The sequence below is a fragment of the Tympanuchus pallidicinctus genome, unplaced genomic scaffold (genome assembly GCF_026119805.1).
Source record: "Tympanuchus pallidicinctus isolate F22 unplaced genomic scaffold, pur_lepc_1.0 scaffold16, whole genome shotgun sequence".
Taxonomy (NCBI): domain Eukaryota; kingdom Metazoa; phylum Chordata; class Aves; order Galliformes; family Phasianidae; genus Tympanuchus; species Tympanuchus pallidicinctus.
The window spans coordinates 3,440,227-3,455,550 of NW_026294679.1; the positions used below are offsets into that span (position 1 = coordinate 3,440,227).

Here is a 15,324-nt window from a genome sequence, read left to right on the forward strand (position 1 = left end):
CGTGATACCTCACTAATCTCTCCCTGCAAGGCAAGGAGACTGAGTTAAAGTCTGCTGGCATGAGGCATTATGTGCACTGCCCAGTCCCAGCACGCAGCAATGCTGAGCAGCTCATCGCTTGGAGAGACTGGCAGCCACAGCTGTAGCAATGTCAGGCACATGAGCAGCAGGGCCCTGTGGGGTTGTGCTGGGGTAGAATCTTGAGGAGAGCTTCCAAACTCCTGAGACAAAGTGCAACCAGATGTTCAGGGCTCAGTTCTGAGATCAGCCTAATTGACAAGATGTTCATTCTTTTTACCCAGCTGTGTGGATGTGTGTTCGTCTTCTGCGTGTTCCTATGACAGTTTCAGTTGCCAGCTTGGTTAGATTTTGAATGTCTTAAGAGCAGGGTAAGCAATTTCCAGAATATCTTTTCCAGAAGTCACTGTCGAGATCTAATCCAAGAGTGAAGTTGGTGGAAGTTCAGAAGGTTTGTGGGATCAGGATCAAAATACTTTGGTACAAGGAGGAAGCAAGCTCATGTGAGGCACTTGGAAGCCTGAAATTCAAAGTAGCTTACTCTTGCTTTGATATTCTTTGGATTTTGTTTTAATTTTTCTCCTTTTTGTGCTAGGAAATGCCATTTGTCAGGGTCTTGTGGGCTCTCAGATTCCTGCCCTCTTGCTGTACTTGCAGATTTGGGTCATGTATTATCTATAAATTCTAGAAATAGCCAATTCTAGAAATTCACCCTTAAGCCTAAGTTTCACACACAAATAACATCACATCTCCTTTGTGGAAGGCTCTGGACATCAGGAAGTTGCAAAGGAAAATAACTGAATATAAATTCAAGCATATGAAAAAATGCCCAATAGAAGACAATAACTATTGTGATTCTATAATTCAGTAATCCATGTTGTCATCTAAGAAATCATCATTGGAATCTTTGTAAAATACAAGTAAAGTGGGAAAGCTCTGTATTGACTGTAGCTCACAGTTCATCTTGCAGTGGGGCTATCATCTCCAAAGTTCACTCATGGTGCTTTAAGCTGAGTTAGGGGACATCCACCTGATGAAACAGCACTGATTTTGAGGGGGTAGTGCTATGTTTTTCTAAATTATCTTGGAAGACATGAACTAAAAAGGAAACCTCTAACTGAACTTGAAAGGCAAATGTATTTCGCATGAGTTGCAGACTGTTGTTTCTACATTCTGACATGCTACAACATATAATCTATTAGTTGTGCTGTAGGAAAGACTGAACTTTCTGGTCCTGCAAGAAATGTTAGTGTAGAATCCTGCTGTCAGTAAACAACCAGAACAACACAACCATGGGCTGTAGGAAGCAATTCTGTACACCAGGTTCTCTCAAAGCAATGTGAATTTCAAATCTTACTGATGAAAGTGAAAGATTTAAGTGTACATGGAGAAAAATTCTTGAAATCACTCGTATTTATCGCTAACTTACAGTAAATGAATAAAGGAGGTGTGAAGCCTACCCTTGTGAGAGTAAAGAAGATGGGTGGGACTGTGCCTGTTAGCACTGTAGACATCTATTAGTTTTAGCTAATAATGAACTTACTCCTTGAGCCTCCTGATTTGATAGGACTCCAAGCCCAGCCTGCTGACTGGTCTGGGTTGTGCTCTATGGTTACACTTCCTCTGAGACAAGTGGTGCCACCACCAAGGAATGGAGTGGAAAGCTATCATTCCACTAGTGCTTCCCATGGGCAGCACCTTCCACCTGGAGAGCTTGTGCAGCCTCACCCATGTGGGAGGCCAGAAGTAGTTCAAGGGTACAAGAATATTGGCCTGACCTCAGTGGAAGAAAATAATGTTAATAAATGGGATGCAATTCCTCGGTCTCTTCACATGCCTAATTCCCAATGACTTCAATGAGCAATTCTGCCTGAGAGAGAGCTGCAGAATTACTCCTAATGACTGGCATGACTTAACTTGTTCCTTCATATAACTTTGTGTTTTACATATATGTCAAACAGTATTTTCTGGATAAGCAGAATGAATATAATAACCTCCTTCCTCAAGTAGGTCAAGATTTTCATCTTTTCTGTAGGGCAAATTATTGAAAAATGCGAAAATTTCATGTCTTCTATTTTTTTGAGGGTTTTGGTTACATCATGTGGAGCCTTTTAGGTACCTGAAGGTAACTAAATAGTACTCAGTATGCTTCTGCTGCTTTTTTATTATTTATTTTTAATTACAAGAAATACTACATCTAGCTGACAGCAACTGTTTCAAGACCTATGGGAACAGCTGCTGCTGTGAAAAATATCAACACGATAAAATTTACAGAAGAAAAATGGGTATTTTTTTCAGTGTCTCCTTTATGAGTGCCTAAAATAAAGGAGGAAAGAGAGATTCACAGCAGAACTGCAGTGCTCCAACACAAACTGCCATCAAGCTTATGCATTGTAGGGGTTTGAAGTCACCCTCCCAGGTGTTAAACACCTATGATCCTGTTGAGGGTTACTTTATACTTGGTTTATGGTGTTTATCTCAAGAACAACCCATGCCAGCTTCAAAAAACCAAGGAGATTAGCATTTAGCAAGGAAGCATTCTGTGTTATATCTGTATTTATGTGCACAAGCCTTTCTTTTTTTTCCCTTCTATCTGGCTTTGTAAAAACCATATGGAAGCGAGGCCTTTCTTGCTTTAGGGTTGTTTGTTTGTGAGTCTCTGCTTTTCAGGCAGGAATGTGTGGTGTTTGATGAATGTGATCATAGCTATCTGGGGAACAAGGCTGCATTCATGCATTTTTTTTTTCTTTACACCAGAGATGAGCTGCAGCAAAATAATTGCTGCATTGCTTTTCCTTTCAACCTCAAAGCTGTAGGTGTTTTACGTGAAAATCATATGTTGTGTTAGAATAGTTTCAATTGCTCCTAGCTAGATTGTTTCCAGGCTTAAGGAGCAGCTGGGCATGGTGTAGTGATGTGTTCATTCAGCAGCTGTAATTGTGAAATGCATTTTGCAATCTAGCACCGACGGCACAACCTTTTTGCATCCAGTGATTTATGCGTTCAGCTTTGGCAGCAGACAGAGGCATTCTTTCCTCATAGCACTAAGTTCACAAGAGGTGGAACTGAGCCTGGCTGTAGCTGTAGGTGCTTATGGGGAGCACAGGATCGCCTGCCTTGCTCTGGAACGTTTCCTCCAAGGGCATTGCTCTATATCTGTGTAAGCAATGCTGCTCCTGCCTGCTTGGTTAGATGTGACAAGGCTCCACAGTATTGGGCTGTTTGTGTGTAGGGACGATATGCAAATTCTGTGTACTGTCAATCCCACTATATCATGATTTCTCTATGGAAAAATAAGCTCCTTCCCAGCACCAACAGGCTGTCTGGACAATGCATGCGTATTAAGCGTATCTCCGGGTCATTGCAAAAGCCCAGACGTTCTGGCTGCGCTCTGCGGTGACGGGGAGCGGGAGGGCAGGCGGTGCGGGCAGGATCAGCGGATTCCCGCATCGCCCCGGGCCGGGACAACAGGACGGAGCTCCGGGCGGAGCGACGCCGCCCCGAGAGGAGCTGGCAGTGGGCGGGGCTTGTTGCGGGGTTATGCCGGCGTCGCGCTCCCATTGGTTGAGCGAAGGGAGTTCTCGCCGCTCGACCAGTAGGAGGTGAGAGAGTAGGGTGCGGCGGCGAGCGAGAGCCAATCAGCGGCGGGCGGGTAGGGTGTGACGCTGGGCGGCGTGGCGCGGTGACAGCTGCCGCGGGCAGCCTCCGCCTCTTCGCCGCGGGCTCTGGGCCGAGCAGCAGCAGCAGCAGCAGCAGCAGCAGCAGGTACCGAGCAGCTCGTCGTCATGTATCGCCTCGCGCGGGGCACCGGTGGGGCGGCGAGGGGCTGTTGGGTGAGGCGGGGAGCGGGGCCGCGGCCTCGGCCTGCCCGGCGTGCTGAGGGCCGCCCTCGGTGCCCGCTATGGCGGTGCCTTCCTTCATCCTGGCCGCCCGCCGTTCCTTTTCCGTGTGTGCGCGGCTGTGAGCAGCCGTTGTTCTGATGCAACGCCTTTTTCCCCTCGGAGCAGCGTGCGATGCGGGGCGTGCTGGTGTCTCAGTCCAACGCGGCCGTACCCTGCCTTTCCTGACGTGTCCTTCAATCTTACTTTGCTGATCAGCACTAACGGCTTTTTTTATTATTATTATTTTTGGCTCCAGCTGCAAGCGATGTCCTCGGTTTTGCCCTGCCATATGCTCCGGCTCACAAACAGGAGCGGAATCAACTCTTTGAAAGGGCAGATAACTGAAGGACGAGGGGAGTTGGTTTGAAGTTGAGGGAGGGAAGATTGAGGTTGGATATCAGGGGGAAGTTCTTTACTGTGAGAGTGGTGAGGTGCTGGAACAGCTGCCCAGAGAGGCTGTGGATGCCCCGTCCATCCCTGGAGGTGTTCAAGGCCAGGTTGGATGGGGCTCTGGGAGCGTGGGCTGGTACTGGACATGATGGTTGGTGGCCCTGCCTGCAGCAGGGGGTTGGAGGTTTATGATCCTTGAGGTCCCTTCCAAGCCTTGCTATTCTGTCATTCTGTGAAATGGTTTGTGCCATATTTTGAAGGGTGCTTCTCCAAACAGCTCTGTGAGAGATCTCTGATGAAGGTTTTCTGCTCGGAAAGAAGTAGAAGAACCTCAAACTGGCAGTCTGCATGCAAGCAAGGCAAATCTCTGTTACAAGGCAGATGAGAGCTTCGTTTCCTTACAGCTTTCATTTTAGCTGTATCTGGAAAACATCCCAATCTAGAGCAGCTTATCAGGGAATTAACTGCTGTGCCATGGAGGTGTGTCAGGGGCAGGGTGGTGCAGACCAATGACCTTGAGGGAGCTCAGCTGGTTGTAGTTCTGAGTGGTGCTGCTGAGCTAAGCTTTTGACCAAAATCTTGGATGCAGATTGATTTTTTTTTTCCCCCAGTTTGTAATTATGGTCTTGGGAAGTATTAACACCAATAGCTAATACTTAACAGGACTGGGGATAGCTGGTAAAATGCCCTGGGCTGAGAAGCAGCTGATCCCTGCTGGAACAGAGACTGCTGACTCTTCCCAGAGACTCAAATGGTCCAGTAAAACTGGAAAGTGTTTTGGTTTTGCTGGGAAGTGAGAAGCAGCAGTGTAATATTAGAGGATACTACTGAAAAAACAGTGCCTGTTTAAAAGTTGACGCATCTAGGGTGAATTCTTTTACCAAAACAAACTTTGAATAAATCTGACTTAATATTTCTGTCTCTGCAGGCAACCTGAAAGAACAGTTGTCTTGTGTGAACTATCTCCATGTTCTCCATTTTAATATTTAATGTATCTCTTTTGGTTAGGTTTTGCTGTGTGCTTTCATTGTTAGGGAGTGCACCAGTGTGGATGTTACTTAGAAAGCTCGTTAGTTTGCTATGGAGGCTGTTACAAAGGAGGATAATCAGGGTGCTTGTTGTTATGATCTTCACTGTGGGCTATACTACCCCTGCCAGTTTGGAAGTGTGATGTGCACAGCTGCCATCCTCAGCTCTCCCAGCTCGTGGTCTTGCTGAAGCAATCACCTTTGCTTTGATGGTTGTCTGCTGCCACTCTTCAACTGCTTCTGCTTCCCTTCTCTGAGCCCGTTACATATCTTTGCATTGACTGGGGTGAAGCCATGGAGGAAACACAAGTGCTCCCTTAATGGTTTTGGTGTTTTCAACCAAATATGATACAGGAATTTCTGCTGAGATCTCAACTGAAAATTTGGTATCTTGTAGGCTGTGATTAGTCATGTGAACCCTCTTCTCTCTCTTATGCAAGAACAGGACATACGTGGGATAATCCTTTGCTCCTTCTACCCCTCACAGACATCTTGGGTCTTTTATGTGTTCAAGCTGCTCCTTGAATGAAATGATACAGAACCTTCCTGCAAAGTCTTCTTTTTGTGCTGTCTCAGTGTTAGGTGCTTCCTAGCACTTCAGCACAATTTGGAGGTGCTGTCGTAGAATTGTGGAAACAACTTACATTTCATTGGAAAACATGAATCTGAGAAGGTTAATTGGCTATTGCATAAGACTCCTGCCCTCAGTTTAGGTACAACTGCTGTGTTTGTTCCCAAAGATACATCAGTCATATCAATCTAAGTTTCTGGTCATTTCCCTGCTCTACAAATTGTAGCTTATACTAATAAACTTAGTCACAAGTTAAGACACAAAAGAAAAGAATGCTGCTGTAGGTGAAATTGTACAGCTCTATACTTCCAGAGTTGAACAGTTTTCTTATTGTTACTATGAGTGTACATTAAAATAGGGGAAAAAAAACCATAACCCAAACCTGAGCTGAAGTCAGTGCTGCTATAGGAGATTTCTTAGCTGAAATGCAGAAGAGTTGAGAAACTTGTATTCCTGGCAGCAAAACCACTTTAATCACGTCATATGTTTATTCTGAAGTACTGTCAGTGCTAATTATTAACTTCATTTTTTTCCCCTCCAGATCAATTACGACATACCTGCAGTCAACAATGTTTTCCAAGCTAATCCGCTCCCAGAGCCTTGCTGCTCTCTGCAGAGGTGTTCATACTTCACTGAACTCTGCTACCTCAGTTGCTACAAAAAAAACTATTCAAGGACCTCCATCTTCTGATTACATCTTCGAGCGTGAGGCGAAATACGGTGCCCACAATTATCACCCACTGCCTGTCGCTCTGGAGAGGGGAAAAGGTATTCTAATCTGATTTCCTTTGGTAGTGTAGATGGGGTGTGTGTGTGTGTGTGTGTGTGTGCAATGACTTTGGGTTAAGCAGTTTCAGAGCTTTCAGTCTGGTTTTTGATTGTTGCTTGGTTTTTTGGCAGAGTGGGAAAGGGGTGCGTTGAGTAATTGAGGTGAAAAAGACAGCTGATTTCTAATCATAGTGCTTGAGGGCTTATGATGACTCTTGATATCATGGTAAAATGATACCTAAAATGATTTATTGAAATAGAGGTCTAATCATTTTCTCCTATCAACATAATTCAGCAAGAAAGTTTTGAGCATCTTTGTTTCTTCTGTTGCCTTGCATGAAGGTTGTCAATGTGAACAGGGAAAGATGCTTTGGATCTCAATTAAGTCCCTGCTTACTGCTCCAGCATTACTGCTTCATTTAAATGTACTCTGACTTTTCACTTTATTTAAGGGGCTGATCTTCCTCTGTGGGTTAAATTCTGAATCACTCTGGACTCGGAGGGGAGGCACACTATTTAATAACTTAGTGGAATAGTAGCTTTAATGGGAAACTTTTTTTCTTGATTCCTCGTTGGCTCTTTATTCTGTACCACCTTTCTGCTCTTTATTCTGTTACCACCTTTTTCATCGATTTTTTGTTTTCCAGTTAGAGTGCCTCTTGTGGTCATACCTGAGTTGCCCAGGGAATAGCAAGATGCCCATTTGTGCCTGAGCAGGTTGCATTGCAACTCCTAGCTTGCTTCATTTATAATCTCTTATTTATTTACAATACCTTTGTATTTTTTTAGGTGTCTATGTGTGGGATGTCGAAGGCAGAAAGTATTTTGACTTTCTAAGTGCTTACAGTGCTGTCAATCAAGGCCACTGTCACCCAAAGATTGTGAACGCCCTGAAAGCTCAATCCGAAAAACTGACCCTTACCTCTAGAGCATTCTATAACGATGTGCTTGGTGAATATGAGGAGTTTGTCACCAAAATGTTCAACTATAACAAAGTTCTTCCAATGAACACAGGTATAAAAAAAAAAAAAAAGAGGATATTTCTACTTTATTTCTTGCCCATGAGTTTGGGCCTGCACTGATGCACTTGGTGCTGCATCAATGACCTGTCTCATGTACAAGTATGACACTGGTCCCACTTTATGTTTTAGGAGTGGAAGCTGGAGAAACTGCCTGTAAGTTGGCTCGCAAGTGGGCATACACTGTGAAAGGAATTCCAAAATACAAAGCAAAGATTATTTTTGCAGGTATGTTAAATGCATGGTCTGAGTTGAGGTATTGATTCAGGAAGCAGACAGTTCTAGACACTGGCTGTAACACTCTTCTCCTATAACTACAGTTATACTGCATGATTACAGCATGGTATTCTTAGTGTTCCTTTCTTTTTCCTCTCAGTTAGCTGATCTGAAGGTCTGTGAAATCTGACCTTTGATGTTTTCCCAGAGTAAGCTAAGATCTCAACAGGTTACATTGCACTCATGGATCTGCAGCTGCTGATTTTGATTAAAAACTACTGTTGTGGCCACACTAGTGTTTGCAGAACATTTAGATTCTCCAACTGCCTCCTTCTGAGTTGTGAAGTTCAGCCTTAAATATGTTCTATTAGCACAATATTCTGTTTTTTTGGTTTCAGACTTAAATAGTTACAGTGAATTATAAGCTCTTTCTTAAGTCTCCTTTAAGAGACACATGATCTGAAGAGGAATGATTGTAGAAGCAGGAGATATAAATATAATTCCTGGGATAAATTGATTTCAGATCTTCTCCCTTGAGGTGGACATAGCAGGAAGCAATGAGGGCAGATGTGCTCTGCCAGGAGCTGCTGGTAGTGTCAGCCCTTGCAAGGAGGATGCAATGCTGAACTTAAGCCCAGGAAGGAGACCACAGTTAATAAAGTGGTTTATAACACTTTATGAACAGCAGTTGAATATATAAAGCAGAGATTATTTGTGCTACTCAGCCTCTTCAGTTGTCAGAAATTGCCTAATGGCAGCCTGGAGCCAAATGGAAGCTGCATTCATCCTTTGTGCTCTTTTAACTGCTCTTTGGTTGTTAAGATGCGGAGTTTCATTGGTTTTGTTTTCTGACTGTTTCTGTTTAATCCAAAGAGCTCACATTTGCTGTTTGTTGGTTGTAGATGAAGTATCTGCCAGCTGTCTTAGGTGAAAATGCATTGTAATTTTGTCAACTAAATGTATATGTGTATTTTTCTTCTCTTATTTAGCTGGCAACTTCTGGGGCAGAACAATGTCTGCTATCTCAAGCTCTACAGACCCCTCCAGTTATGATGGATTTGGGCCCTTTATGCCAGGTTTTGAATTGATCCCTTACAATGACCTGCCAGCTCTCGAGGTATGTGAAAGCATTTTATAGTGTCTCTTAAGTAAGCAGCAAAGTAGGAAAAACTTGCAGTTTGAAATGCACACATTAAGAAGTATATATTTAGACACATGTAAGAAACAGCAATGCTATAATTACCTGTAGGAAATGTGTATGAATTCTACTTTGGTTTTGATTTTCAGTATTGATTTAAGAGTTAACTGGAAACCACAAGGTCTGTTTTGTTTCCCTTCTTGCTTAGATGTTGAAGGCATAAACAAAGAACAGCAAATAAACTGTAAGAGAATTGATGTTAGGCATTCACAAGGCAAAATATATTCCAAAGTTGGACTTGGATTCAGAAATTGTTATCTTGAATTACTTTTCTCAAAAATGGTATCGATTCTTCAATGACTGGAGGACTAGAATTCACTGCAGTAGTTTGGGAGTCTTGCCAGTTTTACTACAGCATCCTTAAAGCCATACCAGGCTGGTGATTCACTCAAATTGCTGGAAGTTCCAAACCTTGTCGAGCTTGATGGTGCAAGAATGTAGCTGTGGACTTTGCTTTAAGATGACAGATTTGCTCTGGAGAGGCTCTGTTCATTTTTGCTTGAGGTGAACTGGCAAAGCATTGAGTAATTGTTTGTCTTGCATGGGCTAATGCAAAACTGAATGTGTTTCTGATGTAATTCATGAACTGATCCTATAATCTGCTTGTCTGGCTTTGCAACTTGAGGTTTCTAATTCCCTGAGCAAACACAGCAGCTGATGTTTTGAGTCAAATAGTGACACAGGCTTCTGCTTTGGAACTTGGGTGACAGCCTGACATGATTGCTGTTATCACCATTTAGGATTAAATCCCAGAGTTTCAGCTAGGTTTTCCTACACGCGTTTATCTCCACATCTGTGAGTTTGACCTCTTTCCTATGCACCCCATTTTCACAGCGGGCTCTTCAGGATCCCAACGTGGCAGCTTTCATGGTGGAACCAATTCAAGGGGAAGCAGGTGTGATTGTTCCTGACAAAGGTTACCTGACAGGAGTACGGGACCTCTGCACAAAGCACAACGTAAGGAATTCGTTATAACACCAGTCTTTGTGAGAGAATTGAGAGAATTCTTCCTGTGGAAGAGGATTTCTATGCTAAAGTTATCAGTGTGAAATAGGACAGCGTGTTCACTTGGGAGTTGTGTGATGTCTCACAGACCATACGCCTCTCCAGGGGCTCGGGGAAGGTGCAGGAAGGTGTACGTTGTAACACAGCTGGGAAGTCTTTCACTGGCTCTGTGCAGCTTTGCTAGATTGTTTCAAGTAAGAATGGGTGTGAAAAGTCATTTTCTGTTACTGTGGATTTTTTTTTCCTTTTTATCTCTGTGAAGGTTCTGTTCATTGCTGATGAAATACAGACTGGATTAGCCAGAACAGGGAAAATGCTAGCTGTTGACCACGAAAATGTGAGACCTGATATAATTCTTCTTGGAAAGGCACTTTCTGGTGGCTTATATCCTGTGAGTAACAAAAAATATCCGTTCCTTGAATAAGCCTTTATAACTTCCCTCCTGTTTATATGCTCCCTTCAAGTATTGCCTATGAGATCTCCCTGGAGCCTTCTCTTCTCCAAGCTAAACAAACCCAGTTCAACCTTTCCTCACAGAAGAGGTGCTCCAGCCCTCTGAGCATCTTAGTGGCCCTTCTCTGAACCCTCTCCAAGAGCTCTGCATCTTTCTTGTACTGGGGACCCCAGGCCTGGACACAGTACTCCAGATGGAGCCTCACAAGAGCTGGGTAGAGGGGGACAATCAGCTCCCTCTCCCTGCTGGCCACTCCTCTTTTAATGCAGCCCAGACATTTTTGTAGGTGTTTTGGTCCTTGCTGATTAACTGAATCAGTTTAGTCTAGATCTGTTTCCTTCAGTTTGATAAAATAAGGAAAATTAAGTGTCCAGTAGTCAGCCTTTCATTCTGGAATTACCAGTTAGTCTTCTGGAGAGCAGTTGATCTCAGTCTTGCTACAATGATTTTCTTAAGTCATTTCCTAAAAGAGGAGAAAAAAAATACTAATGTGTACTAAAACATCTATAAAAAAAACGTTTTGCTGAACAAGTGGCATGGTTCACTTGTCTGCCATGCACACATGACCGAGTTTGTCCTCCTGGAGTGACTTCATTTCTTGCTGATTAGGCTGGAAGCTTCAACCTGCTTTGAGTTGTTTTGCTGATTTCTGAACTGTTAAACAGTGTTTTGAAACTTAAACTCTAGAAATAATATTCATTTTGGAGAAATGCCTCTCAGCTGTAGTTAGGTATTACCAGTACAACTAAGCACGTTTAAAGGGATGAAGCTGTTATGTGATAATCAGATATACCCTCCTTTGCACAGAGCTAGGACTGGGAATGGAATATACTGCTATAGGATGAAAATGATCCTTTCCTGAGCCCTGAGGAAAAGTTTGCTTCAGAGAGGTTGAAGTTTACTGTTCTAAATATACATACATAAATGAATTAGCTGACCTTTCTATTCTAGGTCTCGGCAGTGTTATGTGATGATGAAGTTATGCTGACTATTAAGCCTGGTGAACATGGATCTACGTATGGAGGAAATCCCCTGGCCTGTCGTGTTGCACTGGCAGCACTGGAGGTTTGTGTGTTTCAGTAAAGACTGGGATTCCAAAGGGTGTCATGCTGATACAATTTTCACTTAAATAACATTATTGGCTGTGCTGCAAGTAGAAATCTATCTTTAAGTAGAGGTGAACGATTGGCAGTGATTAACTACCTTGTATCACAGAACAAAATCTAAAGTCTTAGCTGTAAATGTACTCTAATTTCTGTGTATTTTGTTGGCTTAATGATTTAAGTGACAAAATAAAATTGATCTAGGGCAAGTTTCTAGGTGCTTACGTACATTCATAAATGGTATCACCAATGTCACTGAGATATGAGCTCACTGGAGTTCACTGGAGCTTGAACAGAAGCTGGTAAGATATCTTGTTCACATTGCACTCTTAAACACTTGCTGACTGCATGATGAACATAATTAATGCAAGTCATTCAAAAAGCCTCATCATTGTCCAGACCTGGGCAAACTCACGAGTTGACTCTGTAGAGGTTTCCCTTTTTTTTTTTTTTTTTTTTCTTCTTTTTCCTTAAAAAAAGATTGGAAAATTATGAGGCTGTTTCTTGTAAACAGGGAAGAATGAAGACTTAATGTTAATTGGCTTGGATGTGCTGCCTTTGCATTGACGTTCTGGATTAATCAGCTTTTGTATCTCAGCAACTGCAACATCCTTAGAATAGACAAGTAAAACAAATGCAATGCCTTTCAGTTGAGTGTAGATCTGACTTTCCCTTAGGTAATTGAAGAGGAAGGCCTGGTTGAAAATGCAGAAATAATGGGTAACATACTAAGAAATGAGCTCATGAAGACACCGTCTGACATTGTAACCTGTGTCAGAGGAAGAGGACTCTTAAATGCAATTGTGATTCGGGAAACCAAAGGTAAGGAAATAGAATTCAATGACTTGAATAATGCTCAGGCCTGATGGTGAACCTAACACCCCACAAAGACCCTGCTGACCCTTCCCCTGAGGAAAATTGGCCTTATCTGGAAAGCTCTTTCTGTCAGAAAATGGAAGACTAGCTCAGGTTGTTTGTTCCAGGATGGGTAGATGATTACAATGAATGCAGGAGGGCATAAGAAAGTAAAAAGAGCCAGTGGTTGAGAGCAAGTTTCTAGAGATGAACACCTTGAAGTATATCAGAAAATGGTTTAAAAGCCAGAGGTGACAATTACTGTTTTTGGTCATCAACACAAGTGACAGAATACAAGCTGCAGAGAAGGAACACATGCTATTTCATCTCCTCACTGCTAGGTGGCAAACAATTCACAGCCTGTACCACAAGCTGCGGTTGTGCCCCTTTTGTAAGCGCCTTTCCTTTCACTGCAGACTACGATGCCTGGAAGGTGTGCCTGCGGCTGCGCGATCACGGGCTCCTCGCCAAACCCACCCACGGCGATATCATCCGGCTGGCCCCGCCGCTGGTCATTAAGGAGGACGAAATCAGAGAGTGCATCGAAATCATCCATAAGACCATCCTGTCTTTCTGAACACGTGGCTTTTAAAGTGTGCTTGTCGGCTGACCCGAGGCGATCAGTTGAAATGTGTGTGACGGAGGACTGCTCGTCAAGCAGACGCCTTTGATTCATCTCATCTAAAGAGGATTTGGCTTTTTAAAATGAACAATAAAAGGGTGGGGGAAAAAATATCCATGTCTTTAAATAAAAATGGCCCTGAAGAACACAAGTAACTATTTCAAAGAGCTTCCAATCTTGGACTACTTGGAAATGAAATTGCGAGGTTCTGTTTGTCTAGTTGGTGCTTACTGAACTGCTCAATCAGAATATTTGAGGGGAGATGTTCATAGAAATCTGTTTAATTCTTGAAAATCTTGGCTAAAATTCAACATATAAATTGATATATATTTGAATAAGGGTGGTCTTGAGCTCTCATAGAACTGACCAGTCTGATGTAGTCTCTCTCTCTCACATCTGGCATTTTTCTCTCCTGGTGTAATGTCTGATGTGTGGAAGCGCTTGCAATTATGGCTGAATTTCTGTTTCTCATTTGTAGCTTAAAAAAATTCTGTGGGTTTGACAGACCAGTTGTTATACTGGTGTACAATCATCTGGCTGTATTCTGTGTGTAAAGTATTCTGATTGTATAACAAGAGTTGCTATTTTCTAGGCTGGTCTCAGTGTTTGGCTTTGCAGCCTTGTAAAATAGATCTGAGTATACAGATCTGTTTTCACTGTTATAAAACTTTCTATAATCTGAATGTTTATATTACAACATGCCTTGCATTAAAAAGAATGTGCAATTTAAATCTGCAAAGCATTAAAAACAGCAAGCCTCACAGAAACTTGTGGTTGCCTCTGTCCAGTGCCACATCAAGCTCTACCTTTTGCAGTCTGCATTTCTCTCTGTTGTGATACGGAAGCTCTTGCTGTACTTCTTATCCAGGATGAGTACTTCTGTGTTTCTGTGCCTCTTGGATCCCCAGCTATTTGTGCAGCTGCAGAGCTGGCTACTATTCTTACACTAGGTTGGTTTTTGTGTTTATTACCTCAGTTGAGCTGGTTTTAGCTGAGGCTAAACCCTGATTAATAACTGTTTAAGCAAAATGGTGCTTTTGCCAAGCATGGAGGTTAAATATTGTCACATGTTGATAATTGGGTGTAGTAAACAATTCTGTGTTAATTTCAACAATATTTTAAAGGCAGCAGAGTATATAGGAGTGAACTAATCTGCTGTTTAACATCACAGCATAGACGAGTGTGTACTTTACTTTGTACATGGATGAAATAAGACTTGCTCAGTTTGGAAAGGCCTCATTTCTGCAAGGGATGCTGTGTCATCGTGGTTGTTACTCTTAGGAATAAGAATAAAAGTGCAGAAAGGTGCTGCCTAGGAAAGCTTGCTCTTCTGCCAGCTGTGCTTATGCAATGTAATTGGAAGGGGATGAAATAACTGAAAGAAACTGTTATGTAAACATAATTACTAGCATGCTTTCAGAGATCAAAAGGTAAACCCAAGAAAGTCCTCATGTTTACTTTCATAGAGTAACAGGGCAGATAAGAACTGAAGACATCATCGTGTCCATTCTCCTGCCCCAGTTACACCTCTGTCACTGTTGGCATGAAAAATATTGCCTGGAAGGACCCTGGGACAGAAGACTCAACAGTTTGTGTTTCAGTGCTTCCCTGTCCTTGCTGTCAGCAAATCCCCTGCTATCTTCTCCATGCATTTCCCTTGCAGCCCATTTATACTACCCACCAGATCCACAGAGAAGAGGTTACTTTCCTTCTGCACAGCAGTCTCTTACACGTGTAAAGACTGCTGATAATTCTATTTCAGCCACTGCTTTTTCTCTAGTCTTATATTTCTTTTTGAGATAGATTTTCCGAAGCCTGCTTCTCTCCTTCTGTGATTCACCACTCCAACCGTTGCCCTCACTGATGCTGAGCTGGTTTGTATGGCTTGTTTGCTGTGCTGCAGTATGCACCCAAGTACTATGCTTTGGGTTTTCTTGCAGTGGCATATTGTGATTTCTCAGCCTGTGCTCCCAGGCTCCCTTTTGTGCAAATTGTTTTGATAAACATCTTTGAAGCTGTTTTTTGCCCTTTTTAAAAACTTCTGTAATAAGCGATGATAACCTGCATGTACAATTTTGTGGTCTGGTTTACTATATTTCACCTGGTATTGCTGAGAAGCTTGCTCTGCCTTTTGGTGATAATTTGAACTCTAATTTTGTCCAGTCCACTTTCTGGTTGCAGATTAACTAGGCCAAG

General features: G+C 42.7%; 1 protein-coding gene across 4 annotated transcripts; it reads left to right on the plus strand.

Moving 5' to 3' along the window:
- Window positions 1-321: 321 nt before the first annotated feature.
- OAT (ornithine aminotransferase) lies at window positions 322-13,895 on the plus strand. 4 transcript variants are annotated; one of them, XM_052676858.1, is made up of 10 exons: window positions 322-389; window positions 6,430-6,656; window positions 7,446-7,670; window positions 7,808-7,903; window positions 8,881-9,008; window positions 9,924-10,046; window positions 10,357-10,485; window positions 11,500-11,613; window positions 12,329-12,473; window positions 12,923-13,895. In XM_052676858.1, the coding sequence occupies exons 2-10, from the start codon at window positions 6,458-6,460 to the stop codon at window positions 13,081-13,083; spliced, it is 1,320 nt and encodes a 439-aa protein (XP_052532818.1). In that variant the 5' UTR covers window positions 322-389; window positions 6,430-6,457; the 3' UTR covers window positions 13,084-13,895. The 4 variants fall into 4 exon arrangements, with proteins under 4 accessions (XP_052532818.1, XP_052532817.1, XP_052532816.1 ...); XM_052676857.1 differs by lacking the exon at window positions 322-389 and adding an exon at window positions 3,688-3,800 and having other exon boundaries at window positions 6,429-6,656; XM_052676856.1 differs by lacking the exon at window positions 322-389 and adding an exon at window positions 3,730-3,783.
- The last annotated feature ends 1,429 nt before the right edge of the window (window positions 13,896-15,324 follow it).